This window comes from Brachyistius frenatus, unplaced genomic scaffold, assembly GCF_029030835.1.
Source record: "Brachyistius frenatus isolate BFR_SWC_R1_liver_20210118 unplaced genomic scaffold, ASM2903083v1 Contig_83, whole genome shotgun sequence".
Classification (NCBI taxonomy): Eukaryota; Metazoa; Chordata; class Actinopteri; family Embiotocidae; genus Brachyistius; species Brachyistius frenatus.
In genome coordinates, this window is record NW_027210682.1 from 294,954 (window position 1) to 309,474 (window position 14,521).

The 14,521-nt window shown below is 41.3% G+C and overlaps 3 protein-coding genes across 4 annotated transcripts in view; all 3 read left to right on the forward strand.

The window, feature by feature from the left end:
• The window catches only part of LOC138627222 (single-stranded DNA-binding protein 2), a 52,978-nt gene extending 49,776 nt beyond the window's left edge, over positions 1 to 3,202 (forward strand). For both annotated transcript variants that reach the window (XM_069709419.1, XM_069709420.1), the window contains 3 exons: positions 55 to 83; positions 192 to 290; positions 1,031 to 3,202. In XM_069709419.1, the coding sequence (XP_069565520.1) occupies positions 55 to 83; positions 192 to 290; positions 1,031 to 1,060 (158 nt within the window). In that variant the 3' untranslated portion in view covers positions 1,061 to 3,202. The remainder of the gene's footprint in view (positions 1 to 54; positions 84 to 191; positions 291 to 1,030) is intronic.
• A 1,939-nt stretch (positions 3,203 to 5,141) lies between these two features.
• Positions 5,142 to 7,284, forward strand: LOC138627218 (uncharacterized). The gene is made up of 6 exons (XM_069709412.1): positions 5,142 to 5,330; positions 5,885 to 6,027; positions 6,146 to 6,210; positions 6,292 to 6,426; positions 6,559 to 6,657; positions 6,768 to 7,284. Exons 1-6 carry the CDS (start codon positions 5,226 to 5,228, stop codon positions 6,821 to 6,823), a joined length of 603 nt encoding a protein of 200 aa, XP_069565513.1. The 5' UTR covers positions 5,142 to 5,225; the 3' UTR covers positions 6,824 to 7,284.
• A 2,269-nt stretch (positions 7,285 to 9,553) lies between these two features.
• Positions 9,554 to 12,016, forward strand: LOC138627217 (saxitoxin and tetrodotoxin-binding protein 1-like). Its single transcript, XM_069709411.1, has 6 exons — positions 9,554 to 9,794; positions 10,587 to 10,729; positions 10,816 to 10,883; positions 11,156 to 11,284; positions 11,428 to 11,523; positions 11,606 to 12,016. Exons 1-6 carry the CDS (start codon positions 9,684 to 9,686, stop codon positions 11,689 to 11,691), a joined length of 633 nt encoding a protein of 210 aa, XP_069565512.1. The 5' UTR covers positions 9,554 to 9,683; the 3' UTR covers positions 11,692 to 12,016.
• The last annotated feature ends 2,505 nt before the right edge of the window (positions 12,017 to 14,521 follow it).

Sequence of the window (14,521 nt, forward strand, 5' to 3'; positions counted from 1 at the left end):
TAATTTGTCATATATATATATTTATAATATATACACTTGTGTTTCCTCTTTCAGGGTCAGGTGATATGGACAGTCTCCCCAAGGTAAGAGAAGTTCTTTACTGAGTCTGAACCTCCGGTTTGCATTGGCACTGCACTTCCAATTTTTGTATCGTTGGTATTGACAGTTGTGTTTTGCTCACCTTTGAACAGAACTCTCCTGGGAACCTAAGTATGAGTAACCAACCTGGAACGCCCAGGGAGGATGGAGAGATGGGAGGGAACTTCCTCAACCCTTTTCAGAACGAAAGTGTAAGTCAATTGTCATCGACTGTATGGGGCGGTTAGAGGGAACTAGAAGTGTTTGCTGCTCAGAAGTCCCATAGAATGAAGGTACCAGCTTTTACAGGTGTAGTTTGGCTTGCTGTGACATCCTGGAGTTCCCAATGGTTGCCTGGTAACCTCGTTGTTACAACAACACTCCGGGAGGTCACTTATGATTACAAAAACAAGATATAAAGTGTTAGTGAGCTTTAGAAGGAGCCAAAGTCAGGCTAGCTGTGTCCCCATGGTTTCTTAGACTTAGACTTTATTAAGCCCACAGTGGGGAAATTCAGTTGTTACAGCGGCAAAGAAACACAAAAAAGGTGCACACAACAAGACCAAAATTCACAAATATGTATACATAAAGTAAAATAGATAAGCTATATATACAAAAAAGCAAATAAACATAAAATGAAATAAATAAATATGGCTTGGGATGAGCTTTATGCTAAACTAACCAACTGCTGACTGTAGCTTGATAGTTACCCGACACAGTTAACAATTTTCTTATTTCACTCTCAGCCAGAAATCATTGTGTTGAATTATTGTATACTTTTTGATGTTTTGAGATTATTTCAAATTCCCAGATTGCTGGAAATAATTTGACATCATATCATGTCAGAGGGGTTTCTAATTCAGGATACTACTGCAAAAATAGTGCCACATTTTCTTTCGTGGACACACACATGCACAGTCACACTTTATTTATTTCTCCTTTATGTCTGCAGTATTCACCAAATATGACGATGAGCGTGTGAAGGCCCTGGAGGCAGGTTTGGTCAGTCGCTCAGTAACCTGGTGTGGATTGGAGAAAAGCAGAGACGGGATGTGATGTCATCGAGGCCAGTAACTCTTCCTCCACCACCACCTGCCTAGTCGGGACAGTCACCCCAGGCACCCTCCTACGACCCCCCCCCCCCGCCCCCCTCCCCTCCATGGTTTCTTTCCACGTCTCTTCTCTCCTGTTTCTTCTCCCGTTCTAAGTGGTGACTGCTACATTCATCAGTTCTTCCTCTGCAACTATGAGACTGTACAAAGGAACCAAAATTGAAACAACACAGAGGGAGAACTATTTGTATATTTGCATACAGTGTGTATGAGACAGTGCACACTCCTGTTACAGACAGATGTTTTTGCCTTTTGCATCATATCAGAGTTCAATACGCTGAAAACAAAGTGTCAATATCTTAAAGTTTGAATTCCCGAGAATCTAAATCGGCACTTTTTCATTGATTGATTGATTGATTGGTTAATTTAACTGGTTGTCTTCTGTCTTTTCTTGACAAATTACTTTGTCCAGTGTCAGAAGAAAAGTAGAGACATATCATAATCACATTGCCCGGAGGTTTTAGTTGAGGCTTGTGCGAATATTTGTGAAGTCTTTTCAGCATTTGTGGTTGTTTAAATCTTTAAGACCACTAACATTGCGTTTTATGTTTTATACTGTGGGGTCGAAGAAGTTTCACTCTCTCTCACCATGAGGCAAATCAAGAGCAGATCAGATTCATTATTGATTGTAATTTACAGAAAGGCTTCAGCACAAATTACTTTTGAAATTACTTTGAATTGTTATTGAGGGGGGGAAAAAAAAAAACTTTACACGAGGGTTAAAGTAAGACTATTTAACGTTTGTTGAACAGTAGCTTCTGTTGCCACAAGTAAAAGTGGTAAATGTTAAAACATAGTGCATAAAATCGGTCCATTATCAAGTAATATCTGGATAAAGTGTGTTACATTAACAAGCATTTAGCAACCGAAAGCTACTAGTCATACCAGACCAAGTAGGGCTGTAAAAGCAAAATATATATTGTGAACTGAGAGGGAGAATGTGTTATTTCTTCTGTCAAAGGCTCCCTAGTCTCCCTTTAAGTACCATGAGATCAGTCACTATGCTAACTGTCATTTAATTGGAGAGTCAGGATAAGACTGGGGAAGGTTTGCACAAAGGTTAATACCCAGTAGTACAGTAGAGGCTGAAGGTTTGGCCATATCCATCTGTCTGTGTTTAACTGAACACTTGTGTTGCGATCGTTGCGAGCGGTATACCGAGACAGCTTCTGAGGGCCTTTACACTCTGCATTGGTGCATTTGAGAAAGGGTTAGCGAAAGAGAATTGATTTTTTTTTTTAATTGAGTTGAATTTAACCGGTGGTTCCATAATTTGTTGGTTTTGTTAGCCGAGGCCTCTCTAATCTCTACTGCTTTAAATCTGGATCCACATTATTCAATATTTTTACATCCAGGAGTCGCAGTGGCAGAATGGGTACAAAAGTCCATATTTTCTAGACATAAAATGTTAAAAATCAGATTATTAAACTGCAAGCTTATAAAGTCCCTGTGATCACTCATACTTAATTGTCATCCGGCTAAACTGTGATTTTAGTATGATATGAAAAGTTGGTACAGAAAGCTAAAATAAGCTTGTTTTTAAATCACTATTTTAAACCTTTTTCACTGCCCAAGATGGACGATCATCATGTACAAAGGGTCAATATTATTGTGAACATTCTCCTCTCCCTTCCCTTACTGCAAAGTGTACAGCTCACAAATGTAGCTCCTCTGTCTTGTATGTGTATTTGATATTATTATTATTATTATTATTATTTAAGGATAAATCTGGAGAGAAATACTGCGGAAGGGAGCGATGGACCGATGACGCACCATCACAACTGAACAGAGATGTTTTGTTTCGGGTTTTTTGTGTTAAATTGAAGCCATATGTGGGAATACAAGAAGATGCATTTGTAAATTGGATCATGTTTTCTGTTTTGTGGCAGTATGTGGGACTCCATTTGTGATGTGTTCATTTTCTCTTTTTTATTCTTGTATTATGTTTTTGTAAATACACAGAGAAGTTTCATGGGTTTTGAATATGCTGGTATAAAGCTTCTCTTCCCTTCGTCGAAGTGTCCGTTTCTTTCCTTCGTCAGGACTTCGGGACACATTCGATTGTGTTTACATTACAAATAATGTTTCTAAGTGGTGTGTTGTGGTTCAATCTGCTCCCCGTGTCGTGCAGCAGTATCTCAAACCTTGACAACACTTCAATTTTGCAGCTTTCACCGTGTGGCAGAACTTTGGGGGCAGTAGTGGTCTAAAGGTTAAAGAAACACTCTTGAGGCCAAAGGGATGCCGCTAATCCAGGTACCCTCCAGATAAACCCGGGTATGTAAAGGAGAAGTGACTCTGTGTTCCCAGATTCATCCTGCCACTGTCATTAGATTTGTTTAGGAAAAGAGAAGGTCCTTCCCTCCTTGCTACAACTGAGGGACATTCATTGCTCTTGAACAAGGATGAAAGAATGCTTCCAGATGTGACCTTTGTGATTGTGAACAGGGAAATCCTGCAAAAGAGAGCCTCAGATCAACACACAGAAAAGCTACAAGCTATACTCAATTGTTTTTACTCTTCTGTTTTGTATGACTTAAGATAAAAGAGAAACAAAATATAACTTGAGGATTAGAGGTGCTGGTAGGTGGATATTGTTACCTTTTGACGCCTCCAGCCTGTTTCCAGTTTGTATGCAAAATTCAGCGTATCAGCTGCTGGCTAAATTTTTATTCTTGACAGAAGAGTGGTATCAATCGTGGCATCACTTTCTCCACGAGCAGGACCTTCTTAAGCTCAGTGATTCTTATTCACTTGTTTACTTACTGACTGTTACCTCCGTACAGCCCCGTTCCTGTCAGCGCTGTCTGCAGATTATGTGTGACAAGATCGCGATCTTTGTACATGGGATGTTCCTTTCTATGCTCAAACGCACAACACACAGAGGAAGAGAAATACTATCATCACACACAGACACCGCGAAAAATGTATCTGACAGAATTAAATATATTAATGGTCAATAATCTTCTTAAAGGACAAAATAACGGCATATACAGTGTGTGTATATATATATAAATATATATATATATATACATATACTGGATCATTGTTGAATCATTCACCATTAAAGAAAATACCTGACCTGTTTGAAATAGTCAAAGTAACATAAAAATTATACATTCAACTCTCTCTTTTTATCGTGCTGCATCACATTAGTTACTTCTCATGAAGTTATTTTTTCAAGAAATCAAGAACATTGATAAGGAGTGTCTCAAAGGGAATAAAGAAAGAGGACTCTCCCGAAGCCTCAAAATGGCGGCTACACCGCGCCACCGAGCGACTATAGAGGAAAACCTTTTTTCAGCGCATTGCATTGCGCAGACTCGGTGATGAAACACACACACCCTCTACAAAGTTTATATAACCTGCATTACTTGCACACAATGTTACAGCAGGCTAACTACAACTCATAGACGACCAGGCATGTACAATTTCACATGTAACTTGCTTAGTTGGCGGCGCCAGCTGTTGGCGTATCACCGCCAGAATTGAACTCCACGGTATTTCCTTGAGAATCAAACTACCTCTTATTCAGAGACAATTCAAACTCACTGAGAAAAGTTCCAGTAGGTTGTTTTTTTTCAACAGAGACCGTCCGTTCTGACTGTAAATGATCACGGTTTTCTTTTCTTTCTTTTTTTTAGCACTCCACTGAAAGCCATGTTCAAGTTTGAAGGACAGAAAACACGTCTCTCTCCGCGCCACACAGCACCCACCAGGTGGCAGAACTCACTCTCTTTCCACGTCACAGATTTTCTAAATAAAATGTACCTAACTCTTAAATGAATCAACAGCTCACAAATATCTTTCACACATTTAAAAACGGACACAGTTCTTGTGTGCAGCATTATGAGTCATAAATTACACACGCCTGTTCTCCACACATGTGGCTGAAAGCTGTCTCCCCAGAATCTCCTCCCCCACCATCTCTTATATAAATCTTCCTCTGCCTAGCCTCACACCAGACTCGTTGCAAGACTTCACTTGTCCTGATCTCGCAGTGGCAGCAAGCAGACAGCCATTTGACTTATAATCATGCCTGTTCAGTTTTGTTTAGCTTTGCTGGGGCTCTTTACGCTTACTGCTGCATCTGATCCAGACTGTGAAGACCTGGTTAAAACTGAGGTGGATCCAACCAAGGTATGAAGTCCTCAACACTGGGAGGCCACATTTGTGGTTTTGCATGCATTACCCTAACCTAACTCACAAACAGAATTTGTACACCAATTGCTGCAGTTTTTATTTTTGTGTTTTCACATTGTTGTGCCTTCTTGAAACTCCAGTATCTGGGATTTGAGAACTACAGCCATGAGCTAAAAGGAAAAAAAATAAAAATAAATAAGCAACCTAATATGACTGCAATTAAAACGTTTGAATTTTCAGTTGTAGTGTTGGTTGAAGAGTCACTGTTTTACATCTTACGTCTGAGTTTCGCAGAATCCCTTCAAAACACCACCACAATAAAAAAAAAAGTAGGTGACTCAAAGCTCACTGTGACAGTTCCTTTTTTAGGCTGACCTGAACCTACATTCAGACAATAACATGTGTCTTAATTAATGGTATCTGTAAAATGTATTGTTCGTAATTTGAAGACTGATCACTGTAACTGTATCTCAAAGGCTACTCCACATGATTGTCAGATCTGTGTAAAAAAAATTTGAGAATGGATTTTAATTTTGCTCATTTCTGTCTAGATTTGTGGGAAATGGATATTCCACACAGGAACATCAGACAATGGAATTGCCCGGAACGCACTTAGAGCTATCCACAGCTCCTGGTTGGATATCGCACCCATACCTGGTAGCAATGAAATGACCATGCGCTACGGAGACAAAATGTAATTGGGGATCTTTTGATTGTGACTGTTAAGACTTTGAAGGCTTCCAGACAGTGTACAAAGTAACTGGTTCTTAAGTTTTTTTTATGTGCTTATTATATTTACTTTTCCTTTCAAGAGATGGAAAATGTTTTCAAGGAGCTGTCAACTTCATTTTCTCTACAAATTTAACCAAGGTGACATGTAAGTGAAGTATAATATTGGTATTTCTGGTTTATCTATCGAAGTTTCAAATGCATAAGACCTTCTGTTCTGTGTCTACAGTTTCTTTTAACGCCTCGACTCATGACCATATTGGAAGGCATCTGGTGACATGCCCTGACTGCCTCCTGTGGACAGACCAGTCGGTATCGGTGGAAAATGGGCAAACTAAAGAAAGGAGAAACCTCTACCTTTTCAGTGAGTTTACCTTTAACTGTTAAACGGCTTTTCTCGAGCAAAAAATGTTCGAAATTTAGTACTCCGTTAAATCAATTTATTTCAAACTGCAGATGTTTTGTTTTTTTAACCTCTCTGCTCTCTGCTCTCCAGCAAAGTCTGGAACCTTGGATGCTTCTCATCAAGACAAATTCAAGAAACAGGCCAAGTGCCTCAACTTTCCAGAAGAGTTACACTTTGGAACAAACACAGGTATGCTGCCCTGCTATCGCTCTCCATCTCTCCATCTATACACTCAACAGTAACCAGTGTGCCTAATTTAACAAAGGATTTCTCAACTACATTTTCTTCCTGTGTTTCAGACCTGTGTCCTGATGAGAAGGAGGCTGACACAGATGCAACAAAGAAAGAACAATGAGTTCAAGTTCTCTGATGTCCTGTCAAATGTGGAGAGAACAACTTTTTTTTTTTTTATTAAATCATAATGACATTGTGTGTTTGCATGCTGATGTTTGGCATTAAAACAATCTACTTGTACTTTCAGGCTAGTCTGAAACAAAGTAGGGGATTTGTTACCGCAACTGTTTTTGGGAGTCAGAGATGGTAAGCGGGATTGTGGACAAGCTGATTGTTTCATGCATTCCTGTTCTTAATCAATACTAGTGTTTTCATGTTGTCCAGGGCAACAGTTTGTAACATTTTGGAAAACAGCTGTTGCGCCATTTGTTTTGCCTGAATGGAAAAAGCAGATTTATACCCTTTTTCATTCATAATTTAACCAGGCATGCTTTTAATCACATCTCAACACTATCTCTCTGAGGGACTATTTGATTATGTATCCAAAAGAATTTCCAGCAAAATAAAGTATTACCATTGTGATTAGTAATGATGTGTTCCCTCTAGCAAAAAAAAACAAAACAAAAAAAAACAGAACAATAAATCTCTGAACTGTTTCCACGGGGAAGTAGTCTTGCATGTTATGTAAGACAGCACTGGCACTCCATGTGGAGTGTGTCACAATCCCAAAAAGGCTTTCTGCAAAAGAGGTCCAACATAACCAAGAGTCAAGTAGTTGCAGCAAAAATATTCCTCTCACTAAACGTAATTCAATAGAAAATAACCACAGTAAACATTGACAACAAGAGAAACCTGATGGCCCACCAAAATTAACTACAAAAAGGGAAGTCACTCAGATCGGCCAACAAATGGTCGTTGAATCTGGTGTCATCTCTGTAACCTTAATTAATCAGTCACAAAACAAAAACTGCTGCAGTGGCCTGAAGGTGTAAGACAGTGAACCGAGGTTTCTCCCCCTTCTTAATTGGTTTCAACTCAATCAGACCAGTGCAGACCCTGAGGGAAGAAGACAAGACATCATGAATCAAGGATCACACACAGATTATAACTCGTCGGGGGCAGGGTGTGGGTTTACATTTGGGAAACCTGACTCGGTTCAAAAGAATGCCGAATGTCAAAATGTAAGTACTAACCATCGAACCCTGGGCAGGTGGTGTGGTTACACAACACGGGGAGAGTGTGCTTGCAGCGAGGATGGGCTTTACTGATGCCCCCTCCTCCTGCTGGTTCTCTGCCAGAGTACCCCGGGCATGAGTCAAGTAAAAAAAAAAAAAGTCGCAGTTGTCATACCCCCAAACAGGTGGTGTAGTTACATGTTAAAGTGCAGATGCATCACACACAGGCTCTACTCCTCATCCTGGTTCTCCTTTAAAGGACTAGCGAGTGAGCAAGTCCCGACCACCATGGTTCAAAGTTGTTTTGGGGGAAGGTAATTTGAGAATTGCTGCTTGGGGTGTCATTGGGAACATTTCTGCCACTTGAGGTGCTATTTGTGAACTTTTCTTTGACTCAGGTTGACTACTGGGAAGCCTGGTCATCCCGTTAAGAGGTTTTCCAAATAATAGATTCTAGTTATTTTCTAATATCTTGATATTTGAAAATACTTTGAATGTACGAGCTGGATTTTCCACATCAGTGAGTGCAATTTGGACATTTTTATGCCATTCAAGGTGACAACTTGGAAACCAGCATTTCCAAATGGCATTTTATTAGGAAATGATACATTGCCGCAATATCTTGCCATTTGGAAATGCTTTGAATGGGATGACTGTCAAAACCCCAAATTCAGACTTGTTATTGATGTGTTGGTATGGAATTGATATTCTTGTATGTATTACAATAGAGGCTGCTGTACGCAGCTGACCTGGTTCCCCATTGAACGGATGCTCCTGAAAGAAGTTAGCATCCCATCAAGTCTATGGAGTGTGTGCGTCATAGGCTCTGGGTTCCAAGTTGGGACATTCGGTCCAGCTTTCAGCCAATTCGAGTTATTGTCTGAGAAAATGTGAGCATTTGAAAAGGTGTCATTTGGACACACCTTCTGAACTTGACTCACTTGGTCAGAGTAGTCGGCATGGCAGCTTTAGGCCCAATTAGCATAAAGTTAGAGTTCCTATTTGACACTCAATTATCAGTTATGTTCCCATTCGGTGACCGAAGACCGAGTTCCTCTTTGCCAATCGAAAAGTCAGTTGTGTTCCCATTTGGCTACCAAAGTGTCACCCACGTCCCTGTCTGGGAAATGGCCATTTGATTGCCATCCTTGGTCTCCACCCCACATGGCAGAACGTTTTCCCAAATAGCAAACCCAAATGTTTTGAAGCCATTGCTGTTACTGAAATGAGAAATGAGGAGTTGGAGATACTTCTCTGTTTGTGTCTTTCTTTTTATTCTTCTGCTATTCTGTGAATGTGTGTGTGAGTGTGTGTGTGTGTGTGTGTGTGTGTGTGTGTGTGTGTGTGTGTGTGTGTGTGTGTGTGTGTGTGTGTGTGTGTGTGTGTGTGTGTGTGTGTGTGTGTGTGTGTGTCTGTGCAAGAAGGCGTTCACATTGAAACGCCCCCTAGTCTTGCTATTCAGACTCTGCCAGATGGCCATTATGTAACGAGATAACTAGGACACAAGCCCAGTTGACTGGATGTGAAAACACACTGGATGTGAAAAGTGAAAACACATCTTACCCAGAGGGGTGTGTGTGTGTGTGTGTGTGTGTGTGTGTGTGTGTGTGTGTGTGTGTGTGTGTGTGTGTGTGTGTGTGTGTGTGTGTGTGTGTGTGTGTGTGTGTGTGTGTGTGTGTGTGTGTGTGTGTGTGTGTGTGGCCCGGCCCACTGTTACCGAACACTTCTCCCAGTTCCTTTGAGGAGTCTCTAGCTGGCGGGATCCTGACATTAGTGTTGCTCTCTGGCTGCCTGCTGTCTTGAGCCATGGCTGCACAGCTGGTTGTTGCTCTGCTGGCTTTCACCTCCCTGGGTGCCGCATCTGAACTGGACTGTAAAGAGTTGGTGAAGCCTCTGGTACTGGACAGCCACAGTCCTGTGAGTATCAGTGATCATTTGTTATGGGCCGGTCGTGTGCGACTGAGCTCGGAGCAAACTGAAGTGTGTTCATATACCTAAAATGTCTGACTTTAGTTTTGGTGATATTTTCAATTAAAATTTGCTCCAGTGTCATTAAAAATAACTAAACCTGTTAACAACTAAACCTACTGCAACCTACTGCACTGATGCATCTGTGGAGGTGTTAGTTTTACATCAGTAAATCTCCAGCACATCTAGTTACCTGCGCACATGAATGCAGCTTGTCTCTACCGTACCTAATGTAAAGTTATTTTAAGTGCTTTTATCAAGAAACTTTAGATTTTTAGTTGAAATTTCAATTTCTAATTAACTTGCAATCACTAACAAATAAACTATCCGAGTTGGAAATAAACAAGTGTTAAGTAATTAAAATAATCCCCCGCTCATGCTGCAAGCAAACGCCTCAGCAGATGAAGTTTCCCAGTTGCCATGGGATAAGATTGTTTCCACTTTCTTTCTTCCACTTGTCCTTTAAAGGACATTTTGAGGACTATCTTTCTCTGGCTTCAACATTTTTGGACCGTTTTTTTTTGGCGTTCAAAAACAGTTTTCAAGATCACAAATGAACTTTGTATCTCTTTTTTTAAAGTAGTAAAACAATGATTGCAAGCTAAAAAAAATATATATATAACTTTATTCCTACCTCCATCAGACACTGTTGTATTGTACTGGGAAATAAAGTCTAATCCCTCTCTAACACAAATAGTCCAGTCATGAGTTGTGTGGATCTTTTGCCTGTGTGGGTGGCAGATCTATGGAAAGTGGGTGCTTCACGTGGGGTCGTGGGATCAGCCTGGCCTGAAAAACGACCTTGTGACATTGAACAGCTCCTGGTTGGAACTGTCGGCTTCCTCGGACACCACAATCATGACCATCTACTGGGCCGACCGCCTGTAAGGACACATGTTCAGTTTTTGTCGCACTTACAAATGATATTAAAGGGCTGACGCCGATTGTTGTTCCTTTTCTCTCATCCCAGAAATGAAGACAAATGCCTGCAGGGTGTAGCCAACGGCACCATCTCAGGAATGACCAGTCACACCACTTGTATGTGTCAAAATCCTGACTATATTGCTTTTCTGTTTACACCCTGACTCACCATGTCTCTCTGTGATGTGGGTGATGCATGCAGCCAAATCTTGTTACCAAGCTGTAGGTGGATTTCCTAAGAAGACAGTCATGCAGGGCTCCTAATATCTGAATATTTTATACCTTTTTGGTATTATTTTTTTGCCCTTCTTTTAATCTTCAGAGGTTACTATCAGTATTATGGGTACTTCAAGATCCATGTGGAAGTTACTTTCCTTGATGTTTCACAGTTAACATCAATGGTCACACTTCATATCATGATGGGAAGTACTATGAGACCTGCAGTGACTGCCTCCTGTCTGAAGACACAACTTTCCTCCCTGACGGCAAGTCAAAGGGACGATACTTTTTCCTGTTTAGTAAGTTGTTGTTTTTCTTTTTTTTAAACCTCCATCAATCATTTGAGTAACAATATACCGTCCAATACTTTGAGATGCTACTTTAAATGTCTTTCTACTTTTTGCCCCCCCCCCCCCGGCTTTCTCTGGCCCCTCTTTTAAAGCACGGACCGGCAGTCTGGAGCCTTCTGAGCTGGACACCTTCAAGAAGCAGGCAGAATGTCTCAGCTTCCTCCCAGAGTACTACTTTGGAGGCACAGGTCAGCCTTAATTTCAGCTCCGCATCTTCCCAGCATCCAAAGCAATTATCAAGTAAATGGCCATCATTTCCTCCTATTTCAGATCTGTGTCCAGACGACAGGCAAGTCTCACCTTCTCCAGAGAATACGAATGACACTGCGGCCGTGACTCAGCCTACTACAAAGTAAAGCAGTGCTCAGAAATGCAAACAACCTTAACAAATCCAACTTAGCACGGACAAAATAGTTTTGTGATGTGACCTGAATGTCGTGCTGTTGAGTAATTTTTCATTTGTTGTCATGACAGTTCCAGTAGCAACAGAGTTCAAGGCCTGCTAATGTCATGTCATATTAGGTCTAAGGTCAGCAAGGTGTAGTCATTTTAGTTTTGGTCTGAAGTCTCAAGTCTGGCGGCTTATAAATCCATCTAAATGCCACATTTAAATCCGTTTAGCAATATTTGTAAGTAACTATTTCCACTGGTTGTGTGTGGTAAATAAAAACTTAGCTCTTCTTCTGTTGTGCTGTTGTCATTTATTCCTGCACTTAGTCAGAATTAAAGTGTCGGGCACGGACATGTCTTCATCTTTCAAAAGAAAAGAAAGTTGCCAGACACGTGATAAGACTACGTGCTTCATTAAAACCACGACAGCTCCTTTGAAATTCACCTCTGTTCTCTGAAACACAAACAAAGGCTGTTGCCAGGCAACGTCGCTGTCATGGGGAGAGACAAAAAACTGCTGCCACAAGGAGTCCACACTGTCCCGCAGAGAAACAACCGTCGTTCTACTGATTAAAAGCTGCTTCAGGGTCCCTTTTCTAAAGATTTCCACGGTCCAGGACAACTCGTGGCATTTTGCCGGAGTTTATTCAGGAGCAGTGGTGTGGGCAACAGAGGACCGTCTTTCAGTGCTGACCCAAAGAACCCCCCCACACACACACACACCCACACACACACACACACACACACACACACACACACACACACACACACACACACACACACCCCTCCTCCCCCGTTTTAGCACTTGCACAACAGCTTCTTTTGTTTGAAAGCCCAGAGGGAAAATTAATCAGCATTAGAAGTTTTGCAGTTGCAGGTTCGGCAGCGTCCTCTTTCTGACCATGGGTCTGCCTGTTGTTGTAATTCTGTTGGCTCTCACATCCCTCAGCGCTGCATCTGCACCGGACTGTAAGGACCTGATCAAACCTTTCATGCCGGAAGACCCTAAACTGGTAAGTTGTGCTTATGATCCTTTGTTCTGTCTTATTTACTCCAATGTTGCCCGAGTTTATTTAAAACAGCGTGTCCGTCCACGTCGTGAGATAAGAGTTCCATCTTTTTTTGCATCGAGGTATTTGGAAAATGGGTGTACGTCGTGGGAGCCGGTGACCCCAAGTCGTACCACAATGCACTGGAGGCTCTGAAAAGCTCCTGGGTAGACTTGTCTCCCACTTCTAACAGTCAAATTTTGACATTACGATGGGGAGATCGTTGCTTGTGAGTTGGGTCATTATCTAAATATGTTACACAGACTCACATATACAAGTTTGTCTCACTGTGTTATGAAAAAAGTTGATATTTTTAGACAGAATATGACATTTGAAGATCACGAACCAAATTCTGTCGCAACCTCTCGTTTCTCAGTGACCGGTGTATTTTGGGGGAGGTAAATGCAACAGTGTCAGGACTTGCGACCACATTTCGCAGTAAGTGAGACACACAGCTACGTGCGGACAAATGCAAGGCAGACAGTTGTTCTTCAGACTGTGACAAACATAAGGATGTTGTACGCTAATCAGTCTTTCTGCTTTTAAAGAAAACCTGTCGGACCACAAAGGACACATCCTGCAGACCTGCTCTGACTGTCTGCTGTGGACAGACACCTTTCGAAATGGGGACATCACTGGTAGATACATCCTGCAGTTCAGTAAGTCCTGACCTTAGTCACACATTCCACACACTTTAAACTCGCATGCTTACTTTTGAATTTTCCCTTCTGCTTCACAGCAAGGACAGGAAAAATAGACCCCGACGATGTTGAAGTTTTCAAGAAACAAGTCGGGTGCCTAAACTTCCCAGAGAACTTGCACAGCTACGACGGCAAAACAGGTCAAGAACTACTCAGTAACCCGCGATGGCTGTATCTCAAAACAATGTGACTAAAGACCTTTACTGGACACAGCAACTTACACAAATTGCCACAAGGTGGAGATATTGCATCGTGAAGTATCATACGTTTATTGATTTTCTTTGCCAGGGACCCTGTACATTAATGTAAATGAGCCAGAGTTAGATAATGGGCCAGTTGTCATCCTTCTTCCCGAGCAGGTTCTTACAGATTGGTGACCTGATGTCATCAAAACAAAGCTTCAGCCAGCACTACAGTGCAGCACAATACACTACGATAGATACAATAACACATGAACAATGAGAGAATGTAAAAGGAGTGCCAAAGATAAGGTCATTAATAAGATTACACATGACCGCAAGTTTGATCTGCTCCAAGCCACATTGTAAGTTTCTGTTTGAAGGGTTAGGTAAATAGTAGCCTACTCAGTAGGGACAGCAGTCTACTGCTCAACAACACAGTTCCCTGTGGTTGTTGCCCTGCCACTACTGTCCCTCTGAATTTATGAACACACTCAGTGGGGGAGGTGCGATCCTGTGCAAGAGCCTTAAGTTAAGGCAAGATCTGCAAAATGTTTTAAACTATAAAAAAAAAAAAAAAAAAGAGGAAATTGTACGTTTTATGTAAAGGGAAATGGTGATAAACTTTGGCCCTCTGGTCAGATGTTTTTAGAGTCTGTTTGTAAAAGGACTCATTGGTCTCACATTATGTTTTCATACAGAAAAATGCATGATTTCTGGATTAATTCCAGGACGTACGATGCACATGGTGAGAAAATGGAGCCAATATTGTCCATCCTGCTCAGGGAATCTGTCGTATTTTCTTCTGTCTGTTCTTGTCTCAAAGTTTGTCCCTTTTTTTTTCTTCTGTGTTTCAGAGCTGTGCCC